Here is a 23,315-nt window from a genome sequence, read left to right as displayed (position 1 = left end):
TAATTTACACAGAACTGTTGATTTTTACATACAATATTTAAGCAAGTTCCCTAAAGTAACTAATAAAATTACCTAAAAGGAAAGGTAATCCCTTACTATACGTTTTCAGTTGAAATGTAATTTAGTTAACTAATGTGTAACTAATTGCACCAAATACGTCAGAATAAACAGGCTGGAGCATCATAACTTGCAGATTTTGTAAATAAATACAGACGGGGTGAAACAAAATGTGGCATTATATAGGAAGGCCATTACATAGTGCTGCGTTTAAACGTGATATTTTTAGTTTGGTTCAGTCGTCTTAACAGCCCTCTCATCAATAGCACACAGAGATGGCCAATCAAATCAACGCAGGCAAGGTGGACCGCTCACTGAAGCCGAGGTAATTATTTTTATAATATTTTTGTCGTGTTCCTGCACTATTAAATCAAGTCATGTAGTTTTCCCGCATTACTTTTTTTTTCTGTGGAGTACACAAGCTCTTCTCCACACTGTTGACCCTTCTGGTTTGCATACAATGGCAGCGACCAGATGCTGCCCAGCTCCAAAAAGGACCATTAAAGTAGTTCATAACATTCAGAAACTTTATTCCAGGTCTTCAGAGGAACTAAAGAAACTTTTAAGAAACAACTTTTTCCCCGAAGGTCGTCGAAGACCTTATGCAAGTTAGTCATGAATCCGGCAACGTGCCACTGGTTTTCTACTGTTTTTAGTCCACATCAATTCAAATTTGTAATTTTGAAATGTCTGTCATATACTAAATGTCTTTGTTATTTAGTGTAACTTATTTATATCTATATTTCGTAAAAACGTATTTAGGAAATAAGTGATCACGACGTTAATTTAATTTTTTATTCTGACAAATTGGTAAAATCGTGGTTCAATGGCATTTTAGAAGTCGTCGTTATCAGAAAATGTGTCACTTTTGTTTTTCCCTTAGCACTCGCCTCACAGCAAGAAGGTCGCTGGTTCGAGCCTCGGCTGGGTCAGTTGGCTTCGGCATTTCGGTGTGGAGTTTGCATGTTCTCCTCGTGTTCACGTGGGTTTCCTCTGGGTGCTCCGGTTTTTCCCACAAATTCAAAGACATGCGGTACAGGTGAATTGGGTAATCTAAACTGTCCGTAATGTAAGCGAGTGTGTGAATGGATGTGTATGGGTGTTTCCCAGTGGCTGGAAAGCCATACGCTGCATAAAACATAAGCTTGATTAGTTATTACGCTAGCTGTGGCGACCCCGGATTAATAAAGGGACTAAGCCGAAAAGACAATGAATGGATGAAGCTGGACACCTATTAATGTACTGGAGGAAACATAAATAAATTAAAGCTGAACTATCGTTTTGATGCTTAAAGCCCATTGCTTTGTTTCTGACCCCACACAACTGAAGTAATTTATCATTAAAATGTTTGCGATTGTATAGCAAAACACAAAATTAGAAATTTTGAATAAAGTACAAATGTATGAGTATGAATTTTCATTTTGACATTCTGAACATAATGGATAACTTATGAATGTTTATAGCAGGTTATGAGAGTTTTGAATCACATGACTGAGCAAATGACCTTGTTGTGGGTAAGGCATTACAAGTAACGCGAGTTATATTACATAATATTTTCGGTAACACTTTATATTGATGATCCATTTGAGTATTAGTAAAGTGCCTAATATCTGTTGATACTGCTCAGTCAACAGACATTAAACTGACAATAAGAAACTTTTCAAGTACATGTCAATTTACTAAACCCCAAGCCCAACCTAACAATTACTTATTATTGGCACAATAGCCGGTTAGCAGTGTGGAGAGTAATGCGTTACAAAAAGTAATGTATTACAGTAACGTATTAGTGTTAGCGCGCCGACATATGGTGCAGTAGCACATCAGGGCGTCCTGAGTTCGAATCTCAGCTCAAGGACAATTCTTCATATTTAACATAGTCGTACATTTTGACATAGTCCTAAAAACAAAACAAACAAACAAACAAAAAAAAAAAACGATTAGTCTGTTGAATGTATGTGTAATCATGTTGAATCACACTCAATGAGAGAATGTGCTCCCTGTAAAAACAGACAAAAACCAAGATGGCAGAGCGTTACATTTTTGTGATGGACGTATTGTCAATATTTTAAACACATGGAAGAATAAGGGATTATAGTCTCAATAGACAGTGATTTCATTGAACTAATAAGACAAAAATACATATGTAGCAAATGCATTGCTTTCAACTTTTTCGATTGATCTGTGTATATGGCTTGAATAGTGTCAGGAAATTCTCAGAAGGTAATATTATTCAATTTTTTTTATTATCATTTTTAAAGGTAAATGGAGGTGTGTATACAGCGTGTCATTAAATGCAGAGCTCTATTTAAAAAAAAATAAAATAAAATAAGTAAAATACCCTAAATTTCTGGAAGACATCTATTCTTAGGCAGGAACAACAACTGTAACTCATTACTTTCCATAAAAGTAATGAAGAAACACAACTAGTTGCTTATTCAGGGAGTAACTGAATATTGTAATGCATTACTTTCAAAAGTAACTTATACCAGCACTGTTATTAAGCACATTTAATCAGATTTTCTTCCTGCAAGTCAATCAAAGATAATGCACCCAAACGTTTGCGTGATCATTTTTATAAATGTCTTTTATTTTGTGATCCAGTATAAACAGATAACCTTGGAGGAAAAAGCCAAAGAAGTTTGTTGGAAAGCACTGCTTAGAGAAAGAGCGATCTGTCTATGACAGACACACCGATACACAAATCTTCAGAAATGGAGGACCGCATTTGTATCCTTTCGTCAAAAGTTCATCGGTTAGTACCTAATGAATGGAATGAACACATCCACATGCAGACCCACGGTAAGCTAAGAAACGTCTAGTCTGTTTGTCAGATAAAAACCGAGATGAGTTCTGTAGGAAACTTTGATGTCTGTCCACTTAAATATAAATTATCTGGAATATACAAAAACGCATTTACATATACATTTGTTCTCACACAGTCTTAGAGCTCCGTGTGTCCCTTTAAATGAACATTACACTTTTTTTTTTATTTTTTATAATAGGCTCATTTTACAAGTTTACAATTACTGAATCCATTCAGCCAATCTTCAGTTTTAGCTTAGCATAAATCATTGAATCGGATAAGAACATTAGCATCTTGGTCCAAAAAAAATTCAGTTTCAATAATTTTCCTATTTAAAGCTTGGCTTGGTAATATCACAACAGGTACAATGATATCACGCAGCACCTGAAAATAGTTCCCAGCAATTCTGGAACAGCTTCAGCAAGCTTCAGCAAAGAAACTGTTAAGCAAACTGAGGTATTAAACTTCACGTTGTAGAGTAGAGGTTCCAAGCGGTGAGAGATCATGGGCTTCTAAAATGACTGAAGCTTTGAATCGCTTTAGTCACGTGATCAGTGTAGCCAGACATAGCAGACTTTTTTTTGCCCAAAAGCAGACCAAAACCGGATCATATCCAAACTCGGGTCTCTCACCCACAAACTTCACTTATTGTTGTGTAGATTACACTACCTTTTAGAGGGTTTTACCTTTGAAATATGGTATAAATTAGTCCCGTCTGGCGTTTTAAATTCTCTTGAACATAATTAGGTGTTGCTTGTCAATCAGGCAACACTTTTATGTATTTTCTTTCTGTCAATTGTGTAAAAACTGATTGGTTAAAGTGTCATAATAAAGCGCTGAGTTCAACTGCAGGTGCTTAACTGATGCACGTGCACATGGAGTCAGATTTTGATACGTTTCCTTCACCTCCTCTTGCCGGTCTGCACAATGTTTTGAAACACTTGCGCTTTAGTATCTCAACGCTGTGTCGAAACGTTAGTTTCACATCAGCCATCTCTACTTAAAACTTAATTCTTCTGTTGTTACATTTTGTTTAAAGACTGCTATTTTTTAGATTGATTTGACTAGGAACTATACTCTCTTCCAGGTTTAATAATCAAGGAATTTTTTACTTAATAATATCACAACAGGCACCATAATATTACGCAGCACCTGGAAATAGTTCCCAGCTATGCAAGTTAACAGCACATTATAATATCATTGTGCCTGTTGCAGCCATGGTACAGCAGCAAAGTTCCTTGATTGTTACGCCAGTATAAGAGTATAGTTCAAAAATAGCAACTTTTTAATTTCAGTCTTAGTACATGATGCAACTACAGACAAGTTTAGCATAAAACAGGAAAATTACCAAAACTCAAAACATTTTTTGAGAGAGATGCTAATGGTCTAATTCGATTCAATGATTTATGCTAAGCTAAGCTAAAAGTGCTGCCGTCAGACTCAGAGATCGGCTGAATGAATTCAAAAATGGTAAAAAAAAACAAAAAAAAACATCACTTTAACTCTAGCGAAGTTGTAAAACTTGATTGCCTATTTCAAAAAAAAAAAAAAAAAAGTGAAGTGTTCCTTTAAGCAGTACGTCTATTTGCACCTCAATAAATGACAAGCTACTTTCATCACACCATCCCACATGCCTTTTTAAAAAAAACGCAGAGCCCGCAGCCCCTACATTAGTAGAGGTCACACACACACACACACACACACACTGTATTGCCTTGAAACAATGAGAAACAGCATAGGGCTGTTATAATATGGAACATGGAAGCAATAAACTCGCACCAACTACCCAAAAACCCCAGCATCCTGTTTGACTAACCACTCACAGCACTGGCGTCCAGCACTTATCTAAGTAGGTAACGCTAAGAAATATGTATTAAGGCTTTTCTGAGGACCTGAGGATTCCAAAAAACACACAATGAGGCACACAAAAGGCAAAAAAGAGCTCTAGATGCGACACACAAACAGTGAAGCGGAAGATGACGGAAAAAAGAGACGGTCAACATGAACGCCTGGTGTCTTTTCCTGCTGACCAGAGAGGATGGAGGTGACAAAAATGCTAATGATCAGCATTCAGGAGTCCGCCTTGGCCTCGTAGCAGCATTCTCTCGGGTTTCTGGTCAGGTTTTTTTTTTCTATTTTTGTTTTTTAAAATGTTTTTCGCTTTCATCCAGACGTGATTTCAGTGCAAGTTTTCCCGCGTCGTAAACAGTAAGAAGTCCTTGGAGATTCTTTGCTCGTTAAGTACATGTGACCCTCAGAGGAGCGTCGGCCTCAAATTATGATGATTAGTTGGTTTTCAGCCAAATATGTCTCGCTTTAAATGATTAAGTTTCAGACACTTGCATTCTCTTACAAAACATTGTACATGACATGCATCTAAAGCAGTTCCTACACACCCGGCGTACTGTAATAGGAACAGACAGACCGACTGGATCAAACAAACCAAAGAGAAACAGAAAAAAAAGGTAAAAAGCTAAATATGTCTAACATACAAAAGAAGCATGTGACATATATTCCTCAAATTTTTTTTAAGCTGCTTTGGTAACATCAAATTCAATCCCATAATCCTTCGATCTCATTTTGAATTGGCTAGTGAACCACACAACCCGTTTTTTTTTTTTTTTATCGCTTTTCTCTTCATCCTGGTATTATGGTTCACGTAGGTCCTCTGGTTTGTATGAATGGGTTTTCATCGATCTGTCTGAGTCACTTTTCTCAGAGTCTCCTTTGGAGGAAGACCGTGTGGCGTGAAGTCAGCGGCCCGCGCTGTGTTCTGTCATAAAGATGTGCGAGCTGTGAGAGACAGAGCTATTGTACTGAGAGCTGAGAGAGTGGACACACTGGAAGCAGAGCCGATGGCGTTGGGACCTGAAAGAGAACGAAATAAATGGAGGTAAAATGAAGCGCTAAAACAAACAAGAGCAAGATTTATCATGACAGTTAAAGATCTCAGTTCCAAAGAGTATCTGAAGCTTGACCCTTTTTTAACCTGTCCAGTTCTCCACTACTTTTAGAGGGAGTCAAAATGCATTTCATTAAATAGTTTTTTTTTTGTACTGTAAACTTTGAATGCATTTAAACCGCCAAAAACAAACAAACAAAAAAAAAAACACAGATAGGACACTAAAAAAAGGTTTAATTGGATTTACAAATAGTTTTAAAGGGCACCTTATTTTACCCATTTTAAAAGATGTAAGATGAGACTTTGGTGTCTTCAGAATGAGTCTGTAAAGTTTTAGCTCAAAATACACATCAGATTTTTTGTTATTGCTTCCAGAATCTGCCCATTTTGTTGTCTGACTACAATGTAGCTGTTTTTGTAGCCTGTGGCCTTAAATGCAAATGAGCTGCTTCTCCCTGCCCCTCGTTCCCACATGTGTGTCTGCTTCTCCTGTTACGTCATATAAACAGCAGTCAGTGATAGAGACAGAAATACAGCTCATTAGTCAAAAATACCAAGGAAGTTTATTTAATCTATTTGTGGTGGAGTTTATTCAAGCCTTTCTGAAATGATGAGTCACACACAAATTCTGTTTGCAGTAGAACTGCATGATACTGGCTACAATGAGAATCACGATTTTTTGCTTGAAATAAAGATCACGATTTTCTCACAATACAGTAGATGTAAAATAAAAGTTAAAATGAGCCTGCTATTATTATTGTTATTCCTCAAACATATGGTAACACAACAATATTACTAATATTATGTGTAGGTCTAGTGGTTTCTATAAATAATTCGATTCTACTTATAATATTTCTGATGTTGGTTTGTTATGTTTGAGATATGCTTGCAATCTGTCATTGACAACATTATTAGACCATTTTATCCACTGCTAAAATCAAACATTGTTCATTATTAGATTACATTATATAGGCTAGAGTAGGTATATTGACACTGTAAACATTTATTTTCATGCACAACTTTGTGTTCGCTATCAAAGAAAAACATATTAAATGCTTGTCGTAATCATAACTCTAAATTGCGATAGGATTATTTAAATGTGTGCGTGCTTTCGGTTTCATTTTCACTGCTAAGTGCTGTTCATACTTCGTGCACGGCTCCCAAACGATCACTCTGTGCCACAAACTGAATGTTATTTACAACTTTATTACCTGTTATTCACAGCCTATGCAGGTTCTGTTCACTAAAGTAGACGCGCGCGTGTCTATCATTAAGTAGCACAGTCAGCAGCTCACGTCACATGTGATTTCGCGGCAGCGAATACATCATTACATGAGGACAAAAATGACATTTTTGGGCTAACTATACCTCATAAATACAGGATGTGACTCTTTTAACATCATTCGGAGGTGTCCATGTCATTGAGCAACATATGTTAAACAATGAGAAGACTTGTGCAGCCGCCTTTTCTTATCTCCTGAACTTGAAAATATGATTGGCAGAATCGTTGAAATGTATATATATATGTGTGTGTTTACTGATACCATGCGGTCATGGTGATTATAGCGGTTAAGTATTACATATTGATTTTACTTTCTTTATTATAAACATGCTCTGTTTTAAAAACGTTTTATAAAAAGCACAGAGAGTTGATTTTAATCTCAGTTTATTTGAAAGTAAAAAAACATTTCTGTGGACGTGTATAGATGTTAACATAGAAAATTGGTGCCTGTCAATCAATTTGGTGGAGAGGGTAAATCACAATCCCACGTCACGTTGCAGTGGGCCTCAAAATCACTGGGATTTGGGTCCTATTTTAATGTCAGGAAATTTAAAAAAAGAGACTTGTTGTGTTTCTATCACTCCAATATGACACTGGACATATTATACTTACACACAGTTCTGTCCAAACAGCTTGAAAAAAGCTTGAATCAACAAAAGTTGATTTTTATCATAGGTGCCCTTAAGATAACTGGTCGCAAAAAATGTATAGAGGCTGAACTTTAACAAACAAATTAAATTTAGTAATGTTTAACTTAATTTTTTTGTTTAAATTCAACTCATATACATTGTTTGCAACCACTTAACTTAAAAAAATGAGTAAACACAATGAATAATTTATAGTGCATTTATTCACCTATAAGGCGAGTAACAAATTAAGAGGGAAGGGTCTCAAAATCTGAACACTAGTGGTCACAAATAAAGCATTTAATTGTTAATCCCAGAAACAAATAGCAGCTGAAGTGAATCTAATTTAAAGTTCAAAAGATTAAAATTCTATATGTGAGTTATGTGGATTCCATCAAGTTGTTAGAGCAGCCGACTGTTTGTACCCCAGAAAACCAACAAGGTAAGCATAATGGAGTGAGCTGCGTTTATTCAGCAAATGTGTATCCCTCTCCCATTATTATTCACATTTAAAAACCACCACCAGCAAATATGAAAATGTTTTTTAGTTCGAAGTTTGCCATTTACATCAATTGTTTCTCATGCGATACTGCCAATCGGTTCTGCCAATGTTTAATCTAATCTATTAATTATTGTTTTGGCAAGTTATATGCATATTACATTTTGCAGGGAAATCACCACAATGAAAGAAATTGAAAATATACTAGACATTACAGATATTGTCATTATTTGGTGAGCAGCCATGTAATCAGCTGGATAATGTACAGTCTGCTGGTCATTACCTCAAAATAAACCCCTTTATATATACACCCTTTTATATCAAGCCCCTGATGCATACTGACCTCCCTGCTGAAATAATTTTGGGATAATGAGTGTCTGATCTTACATTACTCTTTACATATTATATTTCTTAATATTTTTTTTATATAATATTTGTTTTCCTTTTAGAAACTAGTGAACTGGAAGTTACCGCACAATTTCAGTTGGATGATGTATTTACAACTGAAAGTGAATATTGAGTAGGGGGCGGGGTTTTATTTTTGCACCTCTCCTCTCATTATTCGCTTGCATTTAACAGGAGGGGCGTGGCTAAAGATATTTCACTCAAACTGACATCATTAGAGAAGGGCTGTTGTTTTAGTGTCAGCCAATGGTTAGATTTTTATGAGAGATTACTAAAACAAATACATTTTTTATTCATTAGATAAATTTCAGATGTGCGCTACCAGAATACACATGGTACATTTTGATTTCAAGTGGACTTTAAATACAATCTATGATAAATTAAATATGACAGCAAAGTATTTTCCACCTGATATTCTGGGAATGGTGATTTGTCGGCTGCTGCTGCCTTCTCCTCCCTCTCCGAACGGTTTGATCTGGATGATGTACTCCTCATCTGTGGGCAGGGAAAGCTCCACTGAGGTGGTGTTGGTCTCCATAACGTTGGGTCTGCTGAAGCGGTTCCTCCTGTACATGACCTACAAAACAATCACAGAATATTTTGAAACACTGATCTCCAGTTACATCATCTCTCAACTTCACGTCAGGTGGATACAAGACTTTTATTTTACAGTGTGTACATGGTGTGCACTTACCTCAGACAGTATTGGGTTATACAAGTAACTAGGTAAGGTTAGGTTTAGGGTAATGTTTAGGGATAGTACCTAGTTATAACTCAAATTATGTATGACTACTGAATGATCAGAACACTATGTACTTTTGAAAAAGAGCTAATCTTATTTTTATGCAGTACCTATTTATCTGTAATATGCAAAAAATGCATTTACATGTACATTTGATTTCACACAATTTTAGAGCTCTGTGTGTTCCTTTAAATTATTACTATTTTATTTTTAATTTTTGAGCAAAATGCTAATGGTCTAATCCGATTCAATGATTTATGCTAAGCTAAGCTAAAAGTTACTCAAGTTTATGTAATGACTATACTGTATGATAAATATGATAAGTAAACTGTATACCGTATGTACATATAAAAAAAAGCTCATATACTTTTATATACTTGTAGAAATATATATTTTTAGATACTAGTGTCAATTAATAAATAATAATAAATACCTGTACTTATTTATTAGACATGCGTCCCTAATAAATCAAAACATTTTATTTTTTCACACACCACTATTTACTCATTGGACTGTCGGTTTTATTCATTAGATTTGCAAAAATTAAACAGAGAGTTGTAATTAGATACTGATACACTTAATAATGCTAGTACTTATTGCTCAAGTGTCTATTAAATAGATACCGGAACAGTAGAATTGAGTATTTAGTAGAAAATAATGGAAAATATCCATTAGGTGCTAATATTATTTTTTAGGCTATATTTGCCTTTTGCCATTGACAATAACACAGATGCAGTTTTTAATCTAGGTTAAAATGGCTCATTTGAATTCTGCCGAAGGCATTCAGAACCTGTGTGCTACCCAAATAATAAGTCTTTGAGAACGGGTTTCTTAAGCCAGGTGGCGCATTAGACCAGGGGCTCATCTCCTGTTTCCAAAATGCATCACAAACTGCTTGAGAAACTTTTCTACAATGATAATTGGTGATGAAAATAAATGATGTCCAATAAGTTATACTTGTGTTTACGAACTTTTTATGAATTTTGAACTGTAGGCCTACATAAGGTCCAAACAGCAATTTTTGATCACCTTAATCTGACTAAAGTCAAAACTGAACTAAACAGAGATGGAATTAATTAATGTGGAGTATGCAGATATTAGTGGCATTATTGAAGTAAACAACGTGATTAGTAAACACCGTCATGTAGGTCTTTTTGCCATATTTTCCTATAAGATCCACACACATTGGGGTCAGTAAAGGACCAGACACACAACGCAGAAGTTATTTTTCTTTCCATTTGGCGTGCGTTATTAAACTCTATAACACTCTCACCAGTCCTTACTCCTTATTTGCATCTAATACCCAGATTGTCACGGGGCCATGGATGAAATGTTCATGAGTTAAAGTAAAACAGCGCAACTGCAGTTAAAGTCAGGCATCCTGCTGATTTGACTTATAAGGGCACTTTTTTGTCAGACGGCTCACCGGTCAGGTATACATCCGTGCTAAAATATCAAGGTAAAAGTCATCATAGCTTGCGTAGAATAGATCCAGCTCCCAATCCAACTTTGAGAATAGATTAACGGCAATATTTTTTTAATCGTGTGATAAGAGTCTTGCATTAATGCAGCACGTTAACACCGATAACGGCCCACCACTATAAAATATCAAAGTTCTTCATTTTCAGGAGTTTACTCGTAAACAGCAATGGCTTACGGAACATTTTGCAGTCCCTAAAAATAATGTTGTTAGTTAAATGTACAGGGTAAATGTGTAAAAACTTCCCATTTTTGTCAGAAAACCTTAGATATTAGCACTACACATAACTAGATAATAGCACTTTATCATTAGATGCTAGATTTTCATTTATTAAATGTTACCCTGGAACACAAACATCTTTTTTTGTGTAAATATATACATTATCCACTAGCTGAATAAATAAGCTTTCCACCAAGGGATATTGGAAAATCTGAAATCTGACGGTTAAAAAAAAGTTTGGATGAAATCATCTTTAAAGTTGTTAAATTAAGTTCTTAACTGTGCACATTACTACAATTGAGTTTTATATACAGTACATTTACTGTAAAAATATTTACAAAATACAGAAAAATGTATCTTAATATTCTAATGATTTTTGGCATTAAAAAAATCAATAATTTTGACCCATATAACATTTTGTTTCTTTGCTATTGCCAAAAAATACACATGCAACAAAGATTGGTGTTATGGTCTAGTGTAATGAAAGTCATACAGTCTCTATTAAACAGATATTATGACACATTACACATTCTAAATACAGAAAGAGTTTTACAAAGTCACTTGGCTTACCTTATATCCCATAACCTCTGATTCATTTTCCAGTGGCTTCACCTGTTCCCAGTTCAGGATAATTTTAGAGTTGGATGTATTCCACATGACTTTTGATGGCGGCTGGCTGGGAGCTGAATAAAAACACACAATCAGACAATAATCTAATAAAACCTAATAACCATTAAACTTTTAGGCACACTTACGAGGCTTTTTGGTAGTAATGTTGACCACTGGACTCGGTGGGCCTGTTCCTGCTGTGTTGTAGGCTCTCACCGTTATATAATAAGTGCTACTTCCTTTTAAGCCCTGAATAATAGCCAGCGTTCGGTTTCCAACTGTCCTCAGAACGCTAGACGCATCTTCCTTCTCATTCTTCTCCCAGTATCTCAACTGTGGAGAAAAACAGAGAAGCACTCAGCATTAAACTTTCATAAACTTTATTGCGATATCATTTAAAAGCAGTGGAATAAAGCGTTCGTTCATAATCTTCTGCAGCTCTGGTTACTCAAGCACTGGAGTGTGGCAGTATTGAAATGAATCTGTCGTATAGGCACAATCATCGCATGCAGCGTTTGGCGAAACTGTCAGCTTGACGGATTCTGCTTTTCCCTCCCCGAGTCTCTGGACAGTCCCGGTCCAAGAGTCAGAGATGGATGATGCACACACCTAATTTGTATTTTATTCCACAACTGTTAGCAAAGGACAAAAAAGGTCTCTGTGCATTACTTGATCCTTACTGATGATTTGGCTAAACAACTTACAAAAAATAAAAAATGACTAACAATAGTACACTCAAAATATCAATTTTCCTGCTTGTTCAAACTACTTAGTTTGAAGAACTCTTAAGTTGTTTTTGGGACAACCTAATCATTTTATTTTGAATCCTCTAACAGTACATTTGTTAAAACGAAATAGAGATAACTTAATCAGTTTGTGTTGAAACAACATGAAGAAATAATGTGGAACCCAGCCTTTTTACAGTGTAACTTGAGTTCCACACTATTCAATTGTGTTGGGTCAACATTAGGGAATTAAGGTAACTCACTAGTTTTTGCAAATTTAAGTGGATTGAACATGAATAATTAAAAAAAAAAACTCAATAATTGTGTTGTTTTAACTCATTTTACATAAGTAGTCTGGACAAATAACAAACATAATTCTTTAGTGTGTACTGGGCTCCTATTAAAGGTGATTGTCTTCAGAAACATATTTTGTAGTTGAAAGTCTCTTCACATTCCAATAGTAATGATTAAAGTAAATGATCTAAATGTGTTTTATATGTATTTTTATATATTGGGTAAGACATAAAACAAAAAAATGTTCATCCAATTAAATAAAGTCGGGCCGCCATCTCTCATAATTCCGATAAGTAGCTCAAACTGTCTGTCAGCAAATGCAGATTTGAACAACTGTGCAGCCGTTTGTACGCAGCTCCGCTGACCGATGTTTGTGCATAGACGTGCTGCGCATTCAAGCAAGAGAGAGAGAGGGAGAGAGAGCATGAGGGCGCGTGATCGGCAAACACATGCTGAATCAAAACTTTTTAAAAACCTCAATCAATATTGGAGTTACTTTTGCACGCTAGAGAAAGTATGACACCATGGCTCAAGGATTTCTCTTGGTAATGTTCTGTTTTAAAACTATTTTAGCTTCACGCAAAGCTGATGTAACGTTAGATGTTGTTGTTACAAATGGGTTACATCTTCACAGAAGTGTTGCTTAGCCACTAAAATCTTCTGGTGAAAGATTGATAAGACTATTTTCAGTTTCATAAGGAACCTTTTACAGCAGGGCTATTCAATTGGCGGCTAGCGAGTCGAACCCGGCCCCCGAGGCAAATTGTTCTGGCCCTTCAAACAGTGTGACCAAGACATCAAAAATAAATTTAGTTCAGTTATGAAGTTTTTTGCATTTTTTTTGGACAGAATGAAACGAAACTGCTGCAATTAAACTAGGTTATGCCAAGTTGCCAAGCCAACTGTGCGATAGTTTAAAGTTCCAAGTATGCACACCGAGGCTAATACGCACGTACATTGGAATAACTACAGCAGCGGCCGTTCCCATATTACGTCTTTTCAGCTTGCAAGTTTGTTATTTAATGTTATCTAATGTAAGAATATATGACAATATGCGCGCACAAGCACTATTTGCAGTTTCAAAATACAATATATTAGCATTTTAAAGCAGAAAAAGCCAACGTGGGTCTCTTAAAGAGCAAAAATACAGCATATATTATGTTGTGTTATCATTCATATAGCAAGTCATATCTCTCCGGCCCTTCGTTTGGGATGCTTTTCATGAACCAGCCCCAATGACAAACTCATTTAATAGCCCTGTTTTACAGCATCGATAATGTAGATTTTAATTAGTTTAACAACAAAACACAAGTAAATAATTATTCCGCCTAGTCTCTCCCTATATTGTTTACCATGCAACTCTAAATATTCGCTTTGAAATAGCATGTCAGTTTGGCTTAGTAATGAGTGTAATTTCTGCACGCCGCCGTACAAGCACTAGTCGCTTTTAACAGAGGGTTCTTTTGCTGTCATCTTTAAGGTGCGCGTGTTCCTGTTTCAGGAGGCGTGGCTCTGGATGGCAGAGGAGGGACTGTGATTCAGAGATTTATGCTAAGCTGTTAGCATTGTGGAAATCACCTACTGCACCTTTAAGTATGTTACATAATATTATAACTGCTCATGTACACTACTGTTTATAAATTGTGAGTTTATAAGTGTTACTGTTTCTATGAAGTGGGGTTTATATTATTACACTCTCTGTAAAATAATCTGTTTAACTGCACAATACCTCAGTCTACAGTGTCACGTGATTCTTCAGAAATGGTTGTGATGAGATGATTTGCTGGTGAGATATTTTTTTTTTATCTTCATAAATGTTGAATGTGTTTGTGTTGAGAAACTATTAAAAGTTGTGTTTTTTTGTGGAGATTAGTTTAGAAATACACTAAAAACGACAACAGAGGTTTTTTTTTAATGTTACTTTAACTTATTTGAATAGTTAATAAGTTTAACTTCATGGACATTAGTCAGTTTAACTATTGTAAGTTGAGATGACTAGAACATTTAATTAAAGTCAACTGAAGAATTTAAAGCAGTAAGATGTTTTACAGTGTTTAACAAAAGTTTAAAATATGAAATAGAAATCTTAAAGGGAGAGTTCACCCAAAAATGAAATTTACACACCATTTACTCATCCTCAAGTTGTTCCTAACCTATTAAGAGTTTCATTTTTCTGTCAACACAAAAAAAGATATTTTGCAGAATGTAGTAAACCACGGGTGACCACAGACTTTTTAATAGGTAAAACAAAAACTATTGAAGTCAATGGTTACATGTTTTCAGTATTTCCAGAAAAAAGGAAATAAACCGGTTTGTGACTAATAGTAAGTAACTGATAGCATAATAATAGTAAATGATAACAGAATAGCTGTTAAATGTCCCATTTATCCCTTAAATGTCACTATAGCCAGTATTGATCTGATTTAATATGTCTTTGTTAAATAAAAGTATTATAAAACACTTACAAACAAACTTGTATGTTGGCATATTTTGAAATACATTTAAAATGTGTTTATACACATTTATATATGCAACCAACAATTTATAAATAAAAGTCTTCATTGATTATTTTTAATTAGTTTTTAAAATGAAACATTGTAAGCTATTAAGTGTTAATTTCACAAAATAATTGATTTAGGGGTAAATTAAATAGTTCAGTAATAAAAAACTATTAATTATATATTACCAGTTTTTAAGAAATTGTGAGTAATGCTGCCAAGTTCATTGAAGTATAATTGAAAGAAAAATGTTTAAAAATTGTATTAACTCTGACTCAACTTTAATTTCAGTTTTGAAAAAGAAATCTTAAGTAAACAAAATTATTAGTTTAATGAACATAGAGTTCTTTTTTCTATGCCTCAAAAAAAAAACAACAAAAAAAAAACATTCCTCATCCTTACTCAAGCACTAAATTCTCTAAGCCCAAACAATTAATGTGTGTAATTATTACTTCTTGTGTGTATTAAATTGCTGAATACCTCCACAATTGTATGTCGCTTTGGACAAAAGCGCCTGCTAAATGACTAAATGTTAATGTAAAAGTGTATAATTTACCTCGTATCCGAGAACACGCTTTTTGCTGGTGCTCCAGGGCAGGGCTTTCCAGGACACCTCAACGTCAGACGCTGAAAGACTCTTGGCTCTGAGTCGACTGGGTGCTCGTCCAGGCTCTGAATTCCAAGAAGAAAATCTTCGATTAGACCCGTTTTTTTCAACAAACATCTTGAAAGTCTGACTTTTTGTTTTGGAAAAAAAAAACCAAGGCTAGCCATGATTAATGGGCTCTGGCACAACACACTTCAGTTAACTTGGCTTCTATTAACTGCCTGCTAAGCGTCGCAGAGTGAAATGTCAAAAGGTACACTGGACTTTAATTTGTGTGTTGCGGCTGTTAATAAGACTGACCCTCCTCAGCAGAGTAGATGGTGATCACCGGTCCAAAAGGTCCTTCCCCCTTGTTATTGTACACCCCGACTTTGACTTGGAACGGAGAGAAGGGTAAGATGGTCTCGTTTTTGAACACGTATTTGGAGGCTTCAGGAGAGGGAACTGCCGCCTGCATCCACCCGGTGGAGCCAAAGGGCCGGAAAGCAACGACGTAACCAAAGCCTGCTCCATTCTGGAGCTCTTCAGGAACAGGCTGAAACACACATTACACACACACATTACACACATATATCCACAGTACAAATGATAGCCTTTATTATAACATCAAGTCTGATATATTATCTTTGAACACTCTTTATATGGCATGAACCATGATAATGCTAAAATATTCATCAAACGTTATGGTTTGAAGGCTGTTCACAGCAGGGATGACATAGATAAAAATGCTTAATTTTCCCCACTTTTAATGCATGTATAATCTTTAATATTTTAGTTATTACAATTTATGCACATAGCAAAATCAGTCTATCTTCTGTGTGAATTGTTATTAAAAAAAAGAAATATAAATACATACAGTTGAAGTCAGAAATATTAGCCCTCCTTTAAATATATTTTTTCTTTTTTAAGTATTTCCCAAATGATGTTTAACAGAGCAAGGACATTTTCGCAGTATGTCTGATATTATTTTTTCTTTTGAGGAAAGTCTTGTTTTTTTATTTCAGCAAGAATGAAAGCAGTTTTAAATTTTTCAAAAAGCTTTTTAAGGTCAAAATTATTAGCCCTTTTAAGCTATATATATATATTTGAACTTTTACAGAACAAACCATCGTTATACAATAACTTGCTTAATTACCCTAACCAGCCTAGGTAACCTGATTAACCTAATTAAACCTTTAAACGTCCCTTTAAGCCGAATAGAAGTGTCTTGAAAAAAATATCTAGTAAAATATTATTTACTGTCATCATGGCAAAGATAAAATAAATCAGTTTTTTGAGATGAGCTATTAAAACTATTATGTTTAGAAATATGTTGAAAAAATCTTATCTGTTAAACAGAAATTGGGGAAAAAATAAACGGGGTCTAATAATTCAGGGTACCTAATAATTCTGACTTCAATTGTAAATAAATACATAAATTAATTAAACTAAACTAAAATAAAATGTATTATTATTACCAACTTATGGTATTTGACCAGCAAAAAAAAAAAAAAAAAAAAAAAAAAAATCAAGGTCCTAAAGGTCAGCCTTTTAATTAAGGTATTATTAGTTATCCTTTTTTTTATAATAATAATAATAATTTTTAAAGTTTTGTTTTTGAGACTGCAAATGACATAAGAAAAACACAATATATGTTTAAACCCTGATAACCTGAAACAGATCTCAAACAAATCAAAGCAAACATGAAAACGTACAAAAATAGAAATTGTAATTTTATTAAAGGGCACCTATGATGAAAATTCCCTTTTTGTAAGCTGTTTGGACAGAACTGTGTGTAGATATAGTGTGTCCACAGTTATATTGGGGGGTATAAAGACAATAAGTTTCTTTTTTAAAATGAACTGACGTTAAAATAGGAGCCAAAATCCCTCCCATTTTGAGTCCCACTGCAACGTGACGTAGGATTGTGGTTTCCCCGCCCACTGAATTGATTGACAGTAGTGTATTAACATGTCTCCGTAGTAACACGTATGATCATATCAACAAAACAGGAAGTGCGCAAAGCAACTGGGATTAAAAGATCTGTTGAGCTTTCTGTGATCATCAACCATCATCAAATGTGTTCAAGAATGAGATTTACAAGTTTAAAAGGTTTTTTAAAAACAGAGCATGTTTGTAATTAATCACAGTGATTTACTTTATCTTTACTTCATCCCCACAGCCGCATGTCAGAATAAGTATAAAAGAAGACGCTTCAATCCCGATTTGTGGACAATAAATCAGGTTAATTTAGTAAATTAGCATAAAAGATATCTATACATCAGTGGATATTAAGGTGTATCTTGTCACATATGCTGTGCAAAAACAGTGCAAAGTTAAACACGCGCGCTGTGCGTGTCTGTGTGTGTGTGTGTGAACTTTGTAACGACATTGTTCTTAGTGTAGTATTTCTTACTAACATTAAGTCAGATCTGCTTCCTTCATGTCTTTCTGTTATCTGATGCAGCAGAGACGGAGATTGAGGCACACAGGCAACAAAAACGGCTACAGTGTGTTCAGAGCAAAGAAAGCCAACATTCTAAAAGGTATAATAAATAATCTGATGGGTGTTTTGAGCTGAAACTTTAAAGACACATTCTGGAGACAAAACACATCTCTTGAATCTTGAAAAAGGGGTAAAATTGGTGCCCATTAATGTTCAGAAAATGTGACAGATTTATTCTTGCTGCTATGGTTTATCAATGCAAATTTGATACATTTTACAAATTATGTCTCATAATTATGTTAGATATGCTCTTTTGGATGTCAGTGGCTACTAGTGGTTTCAACATTCCTCAAAATATCTTCTGTTTCATTGGAGAAAAAAAAAAAGAATCCCATAAAGGTTTGTAACGACATTAGTTGCAACAATATTCATTTTTTAGTTGAACTCTCTCTTTAATGCTGGTGTCTCTGCTTAAACCCTTGAGGCTGTGATGTTTTGGCTCTCAGGCGACAGGCGTGTGACTTTGCTGACATCTGCCAGACATCAGACGGAGTGTTGACGTTAATCTCTGCAGTGCTATAGCTGTCACCCAGACCTCTTCAGCAGACAGGGATTCTCCATCTCCCAGAAAATCGCTTTGCCAGGTAATGATATCATGGTGGCTTTTTTTGTTTGTTTGAAGTATCGGTCTGCCACTGACCATGCCATAATGCGGTGCGGTAACGCTGAGACCACCAGAAAATAGCATCCATTAGTCTGTGAGACTCCGAGGAGGAGGAGAGATGATGTTTTCACGCTCGCACACTTGGGCAGGAGAGCTTAATGGCTGAATAAAAATGCACCTGTAATCAAGCGCACGCTCCAGTGTCTGCTGTGAAAAGAACAATTGGCCACGGAGGGACCAAAACTAATAGGATGGGTGTCCAAAACCTTGGGATAGAACCTACACTGGCAGCTGCCTTCTACGATTGTCATAGGACTGAAATTAAAGCTCATATGTGGCTGATGTGGAGCAGAAGAGTTATTGCTGTTGACTGATTTCAAACTGATTTCAAGTCTAGTAGTGTAATTATCAAGCTAATGCAGTATATGAGATATTATATGTTTATTTTGTTTGATAGCAATTTGAAGAGGTGTTTATTTTATTGTTTGTGTGTGTGTATGTGTGTGTGTGTGTGATTTAAACTACAGAAATGTAATCATACTTAATTTAAAATTTAGTTGAAGGCAAAATTATTAGCCCTCCTGTGAAATGAGCCTCCTCCATTCAGCCTTTTTATTTTACCTTTACTCTTTACTTTACTCCTTTACTTTCGTTGAGTAAGGAAAGGGTGAAAACTCACTCCACTGAAGACATCCATTAGCCTACATATTTAATTAAATTTGTTAAGTGCAAAGATTTGTTTCGAAACTATTTCTTAATTCATTTCTTATTTCCAGCAAACAAATAAATAAACAATAATAATGAAGTGTGGTCAAAAAAACACATATATAAAATAAAAAGACAACATATCCAAACACACATCCTATTCTTATGCCCTATGAGGATGCAGATGTCTCCAAAACCCGACATGTGGACAAATCTAAACTTTTTTTTTTTTTACTAAAACAAATAAAAAGATGCTTTTAATAAATAATAATAACATTATACAAATGAAAATTGTCATGAATAATCTGAAAAAAGCCCCTCCACATGAAGAAATCATGGAGGCAGTGGTTTTTATATTTATGTAGAAAATAGTGCTGTATATCCTGTGTGTAAGTTTGGATGTGCACAGGTGCATAACTAATGCGCTCTATGCTGGACTTTAGACCAGCTTTTAGCTGGTCAACAACGCAATCTATACAATATGCCAACAATACGCCTTAACACACCTCTTTTTTCGACCGGAACACCCATGAGTCCACAAAGTGGCTCAGATGGATTTGTTAATTAGACAACATGGCGCAAAACATGAAAATTAGTGTTGTGCTGGTCTGAAAATAGCAACAAATCCCGCCAAACACGTCTTGCGGCTTATTGCATCGGGTGTATAATAGGGCCCTAAAAGATTGTTCACAGAAATAGCGATACTGCATTTTAATAGAAAGCAGACTGAAGCTGTTTCCTAACTTTACATGATAAATTCTCTCCAACACAGATCTGAATGCCCACTGTGAGGTTGAATAAACATGTGAGATTGAGATCATGATCTTTTTAACGATTAATCGCACTGCTCTATTTATTAGTTCTACGCTTGAGAAAAGATTCAAATACACTAGATTTTGTACAGTAAAACCCACCAGCACTTCTAGCATCTGAAGAACGCGGTGGTGGATCTGAAGTAGAAGAAGACATGAGATTCTTTCCAATAAAAGATTTCGCGTTCTGTGCCATTCGTCATTTTTTTTTATTTCAAAGACAACACAATGAGAGTCTTAGACTGAAGTTTCCAGTTCCCTGTGACAAACTTCCACCTCGATAGATAATAACACCAGCTGACTCTCAAACCTGAACAATAGCACTCGTCTCATGAAAGCAGATACAGCGAGAGAGAACATCATCTTTGAAAAGTTCCTCGGCAAAAATTCGAGGGTAACTCCATTTAATTATCTCTGCTGCTTCTCCTGTATGACAGCGGCAGTTATTGCCACGCAGCTCTTACAGAAAATGAAGTGTTATGTGTATCCGCTTTACCATGATTAATGAAAACCTCACATAAAGGGAACAATGGTGTCTAGCCAGCTTGCAAAAGGAGACTGTGTACAAAAGACTCGGTAAGGGAGAGAAACACACACACACACACATACGCACACACACACACACACACTGGCCATCTTACCTCCCAAGTGATGACTAACTCTGATCGACTGCCACCTCCTCCGCTCACGTTGGCTGGCGTGACCTTGGGAACTGGAGGAAGGAAAAGATTTACTCAGCTCTGGTCATTGAAGACTGCTGTTCTGACGTAGGATTTGACGATTCAACGATGTTTGATCTAAAGAAGGTTTTTATTGCATGTGTATTTTTAGATGCTGCTCATTGTTTTCTTTTGAACTGTTTACTTGTGTTATTTAAATGTTTAACTGTTGATTTTTTCTTCATTTTCAAATATTTTCTTAGTGATGTTTAACAGAGCAAAAGGAAAGCTTCATAGTATTTCCTATAATATATATATTTTTACCATCTGGAAATGTCATTTCTTTATTAAAAGCATCTATAAAAGCATTTAATTATTTTTTGAATACTTTTTAGGTCAATAGTATTTGCCCCCTTAAGAAATATGTTCTTTTTTCTAAAGAACAAACAATTGTTGTCCAATGATGTGCCTAATTAACCTAACTTGCCTAGTTAACCTAATTACACATCTAAATGGCACTTTAAGCCAAATATGAATATCTAACAAGTAAAATAATAATTATGAGTAAGTATGAGTAAAATATTATTACTGTCATCATGACAAAGACAAAAAATTCTGTTATTAAAATAGTTTGTAAAGTTTTCGAAAACAATTTCAAGTCTTTGTAATCCTGCACTTGGGCTTTTTCTTTTTTAAATAATTAGACCTTCAGAGAAGGACCAGAATTGAGTTCTGGTGACTGTGGAGGCCATTTGAGTACAGTGAACTCATTGTCATGTTGAAGAAACCAGTCTGAAATGATTCGTGCTTTATGACAGACACGTTATCCAGCTGGAAATAGCCATCAGAAGATGGGTACACTTTGGTCATAGAGGGATGAACATGGTCAGCAACAATACTCAGGTAGGCTGTGGCATTGGCACAATGCTCAATTGGTACTAATGAGCCCAAAGTGTGCCAAGAAAATATCCACCACTCTTTTACACCCCCACCAGCCTGAACCATTGATACAAGGCAGGATGGAACCATGCTTTCGTGTTGGTGACACCAAATTCTGACCCTACCATCTGAATGTCACAGCAGAGACCGAGACTTGTCAGACCAGACAACATTTTTCCAATCTTCTATTGTCCAATTTTTGTGAGCCTGTGTGAATTATAGCCTCAGTTTCCTGTTCTTAGCTGACAGGAGTGGCACCCAACGTGGTCTTCTGCTGCTGTAGCCCATCCGCCTCAATGTTTGAATTGTTGTGCATTCAGAGATGCTCTTCTGTATGCCTCAATTGTAACGAGTAATTATTTGAGTTACTGTTGCCTTTCTATCAGCTCGAACCAGTCTGGCTATTTTTCTCTGACCTCTGGCATCAACAAAACATTTGCGCCCACAAAACTTGGTTGTGTGTGAAACATATATATATATATATATATAAGAAGTGTATATTAGTATATACACACTCTACAAAAACTATTGTCAAGACAACCCATATTTTTATGTGGCTTTAACTTAATTTAATAAGTTAATCAGGTTTCAATTTTTTTTAAAAGTAATATATATATATATATATAAATATATATAAATATATATATATATATATATATATATATATATATATATATATATATATATATATATATATATATATATATATATATATATATATATATACATACAGTTTACACACATATTATAAATTAATATTTTTATCAGTTGGATTGACGTAAGTTGAGATGACAAGAAAAGTTATTTGAAAATATTTATATTGCAATAATATTTAGCATTTTACTATGATTTTATATTTATTTTTTAAGGGTTTCTCACCTCTTATTTTGATAGAATACTAGAGGACAGGTAGGAAAGCATTGGGAGCAGAGAGAGGGGAAGGATCGGCATTGGACCTTGAGGTGAGAATCGAACACAGGTCAACAAGAAGACCATGGTACTATGTTGGCGCACTTAACCATTAGGGTATTGGCATTGTTTGCTATTTTTTATTTTCACTATTTTTTTTTTATTTAAAGATTTATTTTTTGACATTTTTGCTTTCATTTGTCAGGGCAGTAGGTTGAGAGGAAGTGAAGTTTTAGAGAGAAGGAGTTAGGATTGGGAAAGGTCGATGAGCCAGGATTCGAACTCTGCTTTCGCATCATTTGTTGGTGCGCTAACCACTGCACTGACATTTTTCACTAGTATTTCAAATTATTTTCAGATAGTTCAAATACTTAATTTAGTCCATTAATCATTTCATTTATTTCAGTACATAGAACAGCATGCATAACAGAACTTCTCAATAAATGTGAGTGCC

The 23,315-nt window shown here is 35.2% G+C and overlaps 1 protein-coding gene across 9 annotated transcripts in view; it reads right to left on the bottom strand.

Moving 5' to 3' along the window:
• Window positions 1-2,622: 2,622 nt before the first annotated feature.
• The window catches only part of cntn4 (contactin 4), a 445,220-nt gene continuing 424,527 nt past the window's right edge, over window positions 2,623-23,315 (bottom strand). For 8 of the 9 annotated variants that reach the window (XM_009302657.4, XM_073953300.1, XM_068221777.2 and 5 more), the window contains 7 exons: window positions 20,996-21,066; window positions 16,049-16,283; window positions 15,698-15,813; window positions 11,771-11,957; window positions 11,586-11,698; window positions 8,983-9,151; window positions 2,623-5,728 (listed from right to left, as the gene is read on the bottom strand). In XM_009302657.4, the coding sequence (XP_009300932.1) occupies window positions 5,637-5,728; window positions 8,983-9,151; window positions 11,586-11,698; window positions 11,771-11,957; window positions 15,698-15,813; window positions 16,049-16,283; window positions 20,996-21,066 (983 nt within the window). In that variant the 3' untranslated portion in view covers window positions 2,623-5,636. 9 annotated transcript variants of the gene reach the window in all.

The sequence above is a fragment of the Danio rerio genome, chromosome 6 (assembly GCF_049306965.1).
Source record: "Danio rerio strain Tuebingen ecotype United States chromosome 6, GRCz12tu, whole genome shotgun sequence".
Taxonomy (NCBI): domain Eukaryota; kingdom Metazoa; phylum Chordata; class Actinopteri; order Cypriniformes; family Danionidae; genus Danio; species Danio rerio.
The sequence above is the reverse complement of the archived record's forward strand: the minus strand, read 5'-3'. Positions and strand labels throughout refer to the sequence as shown.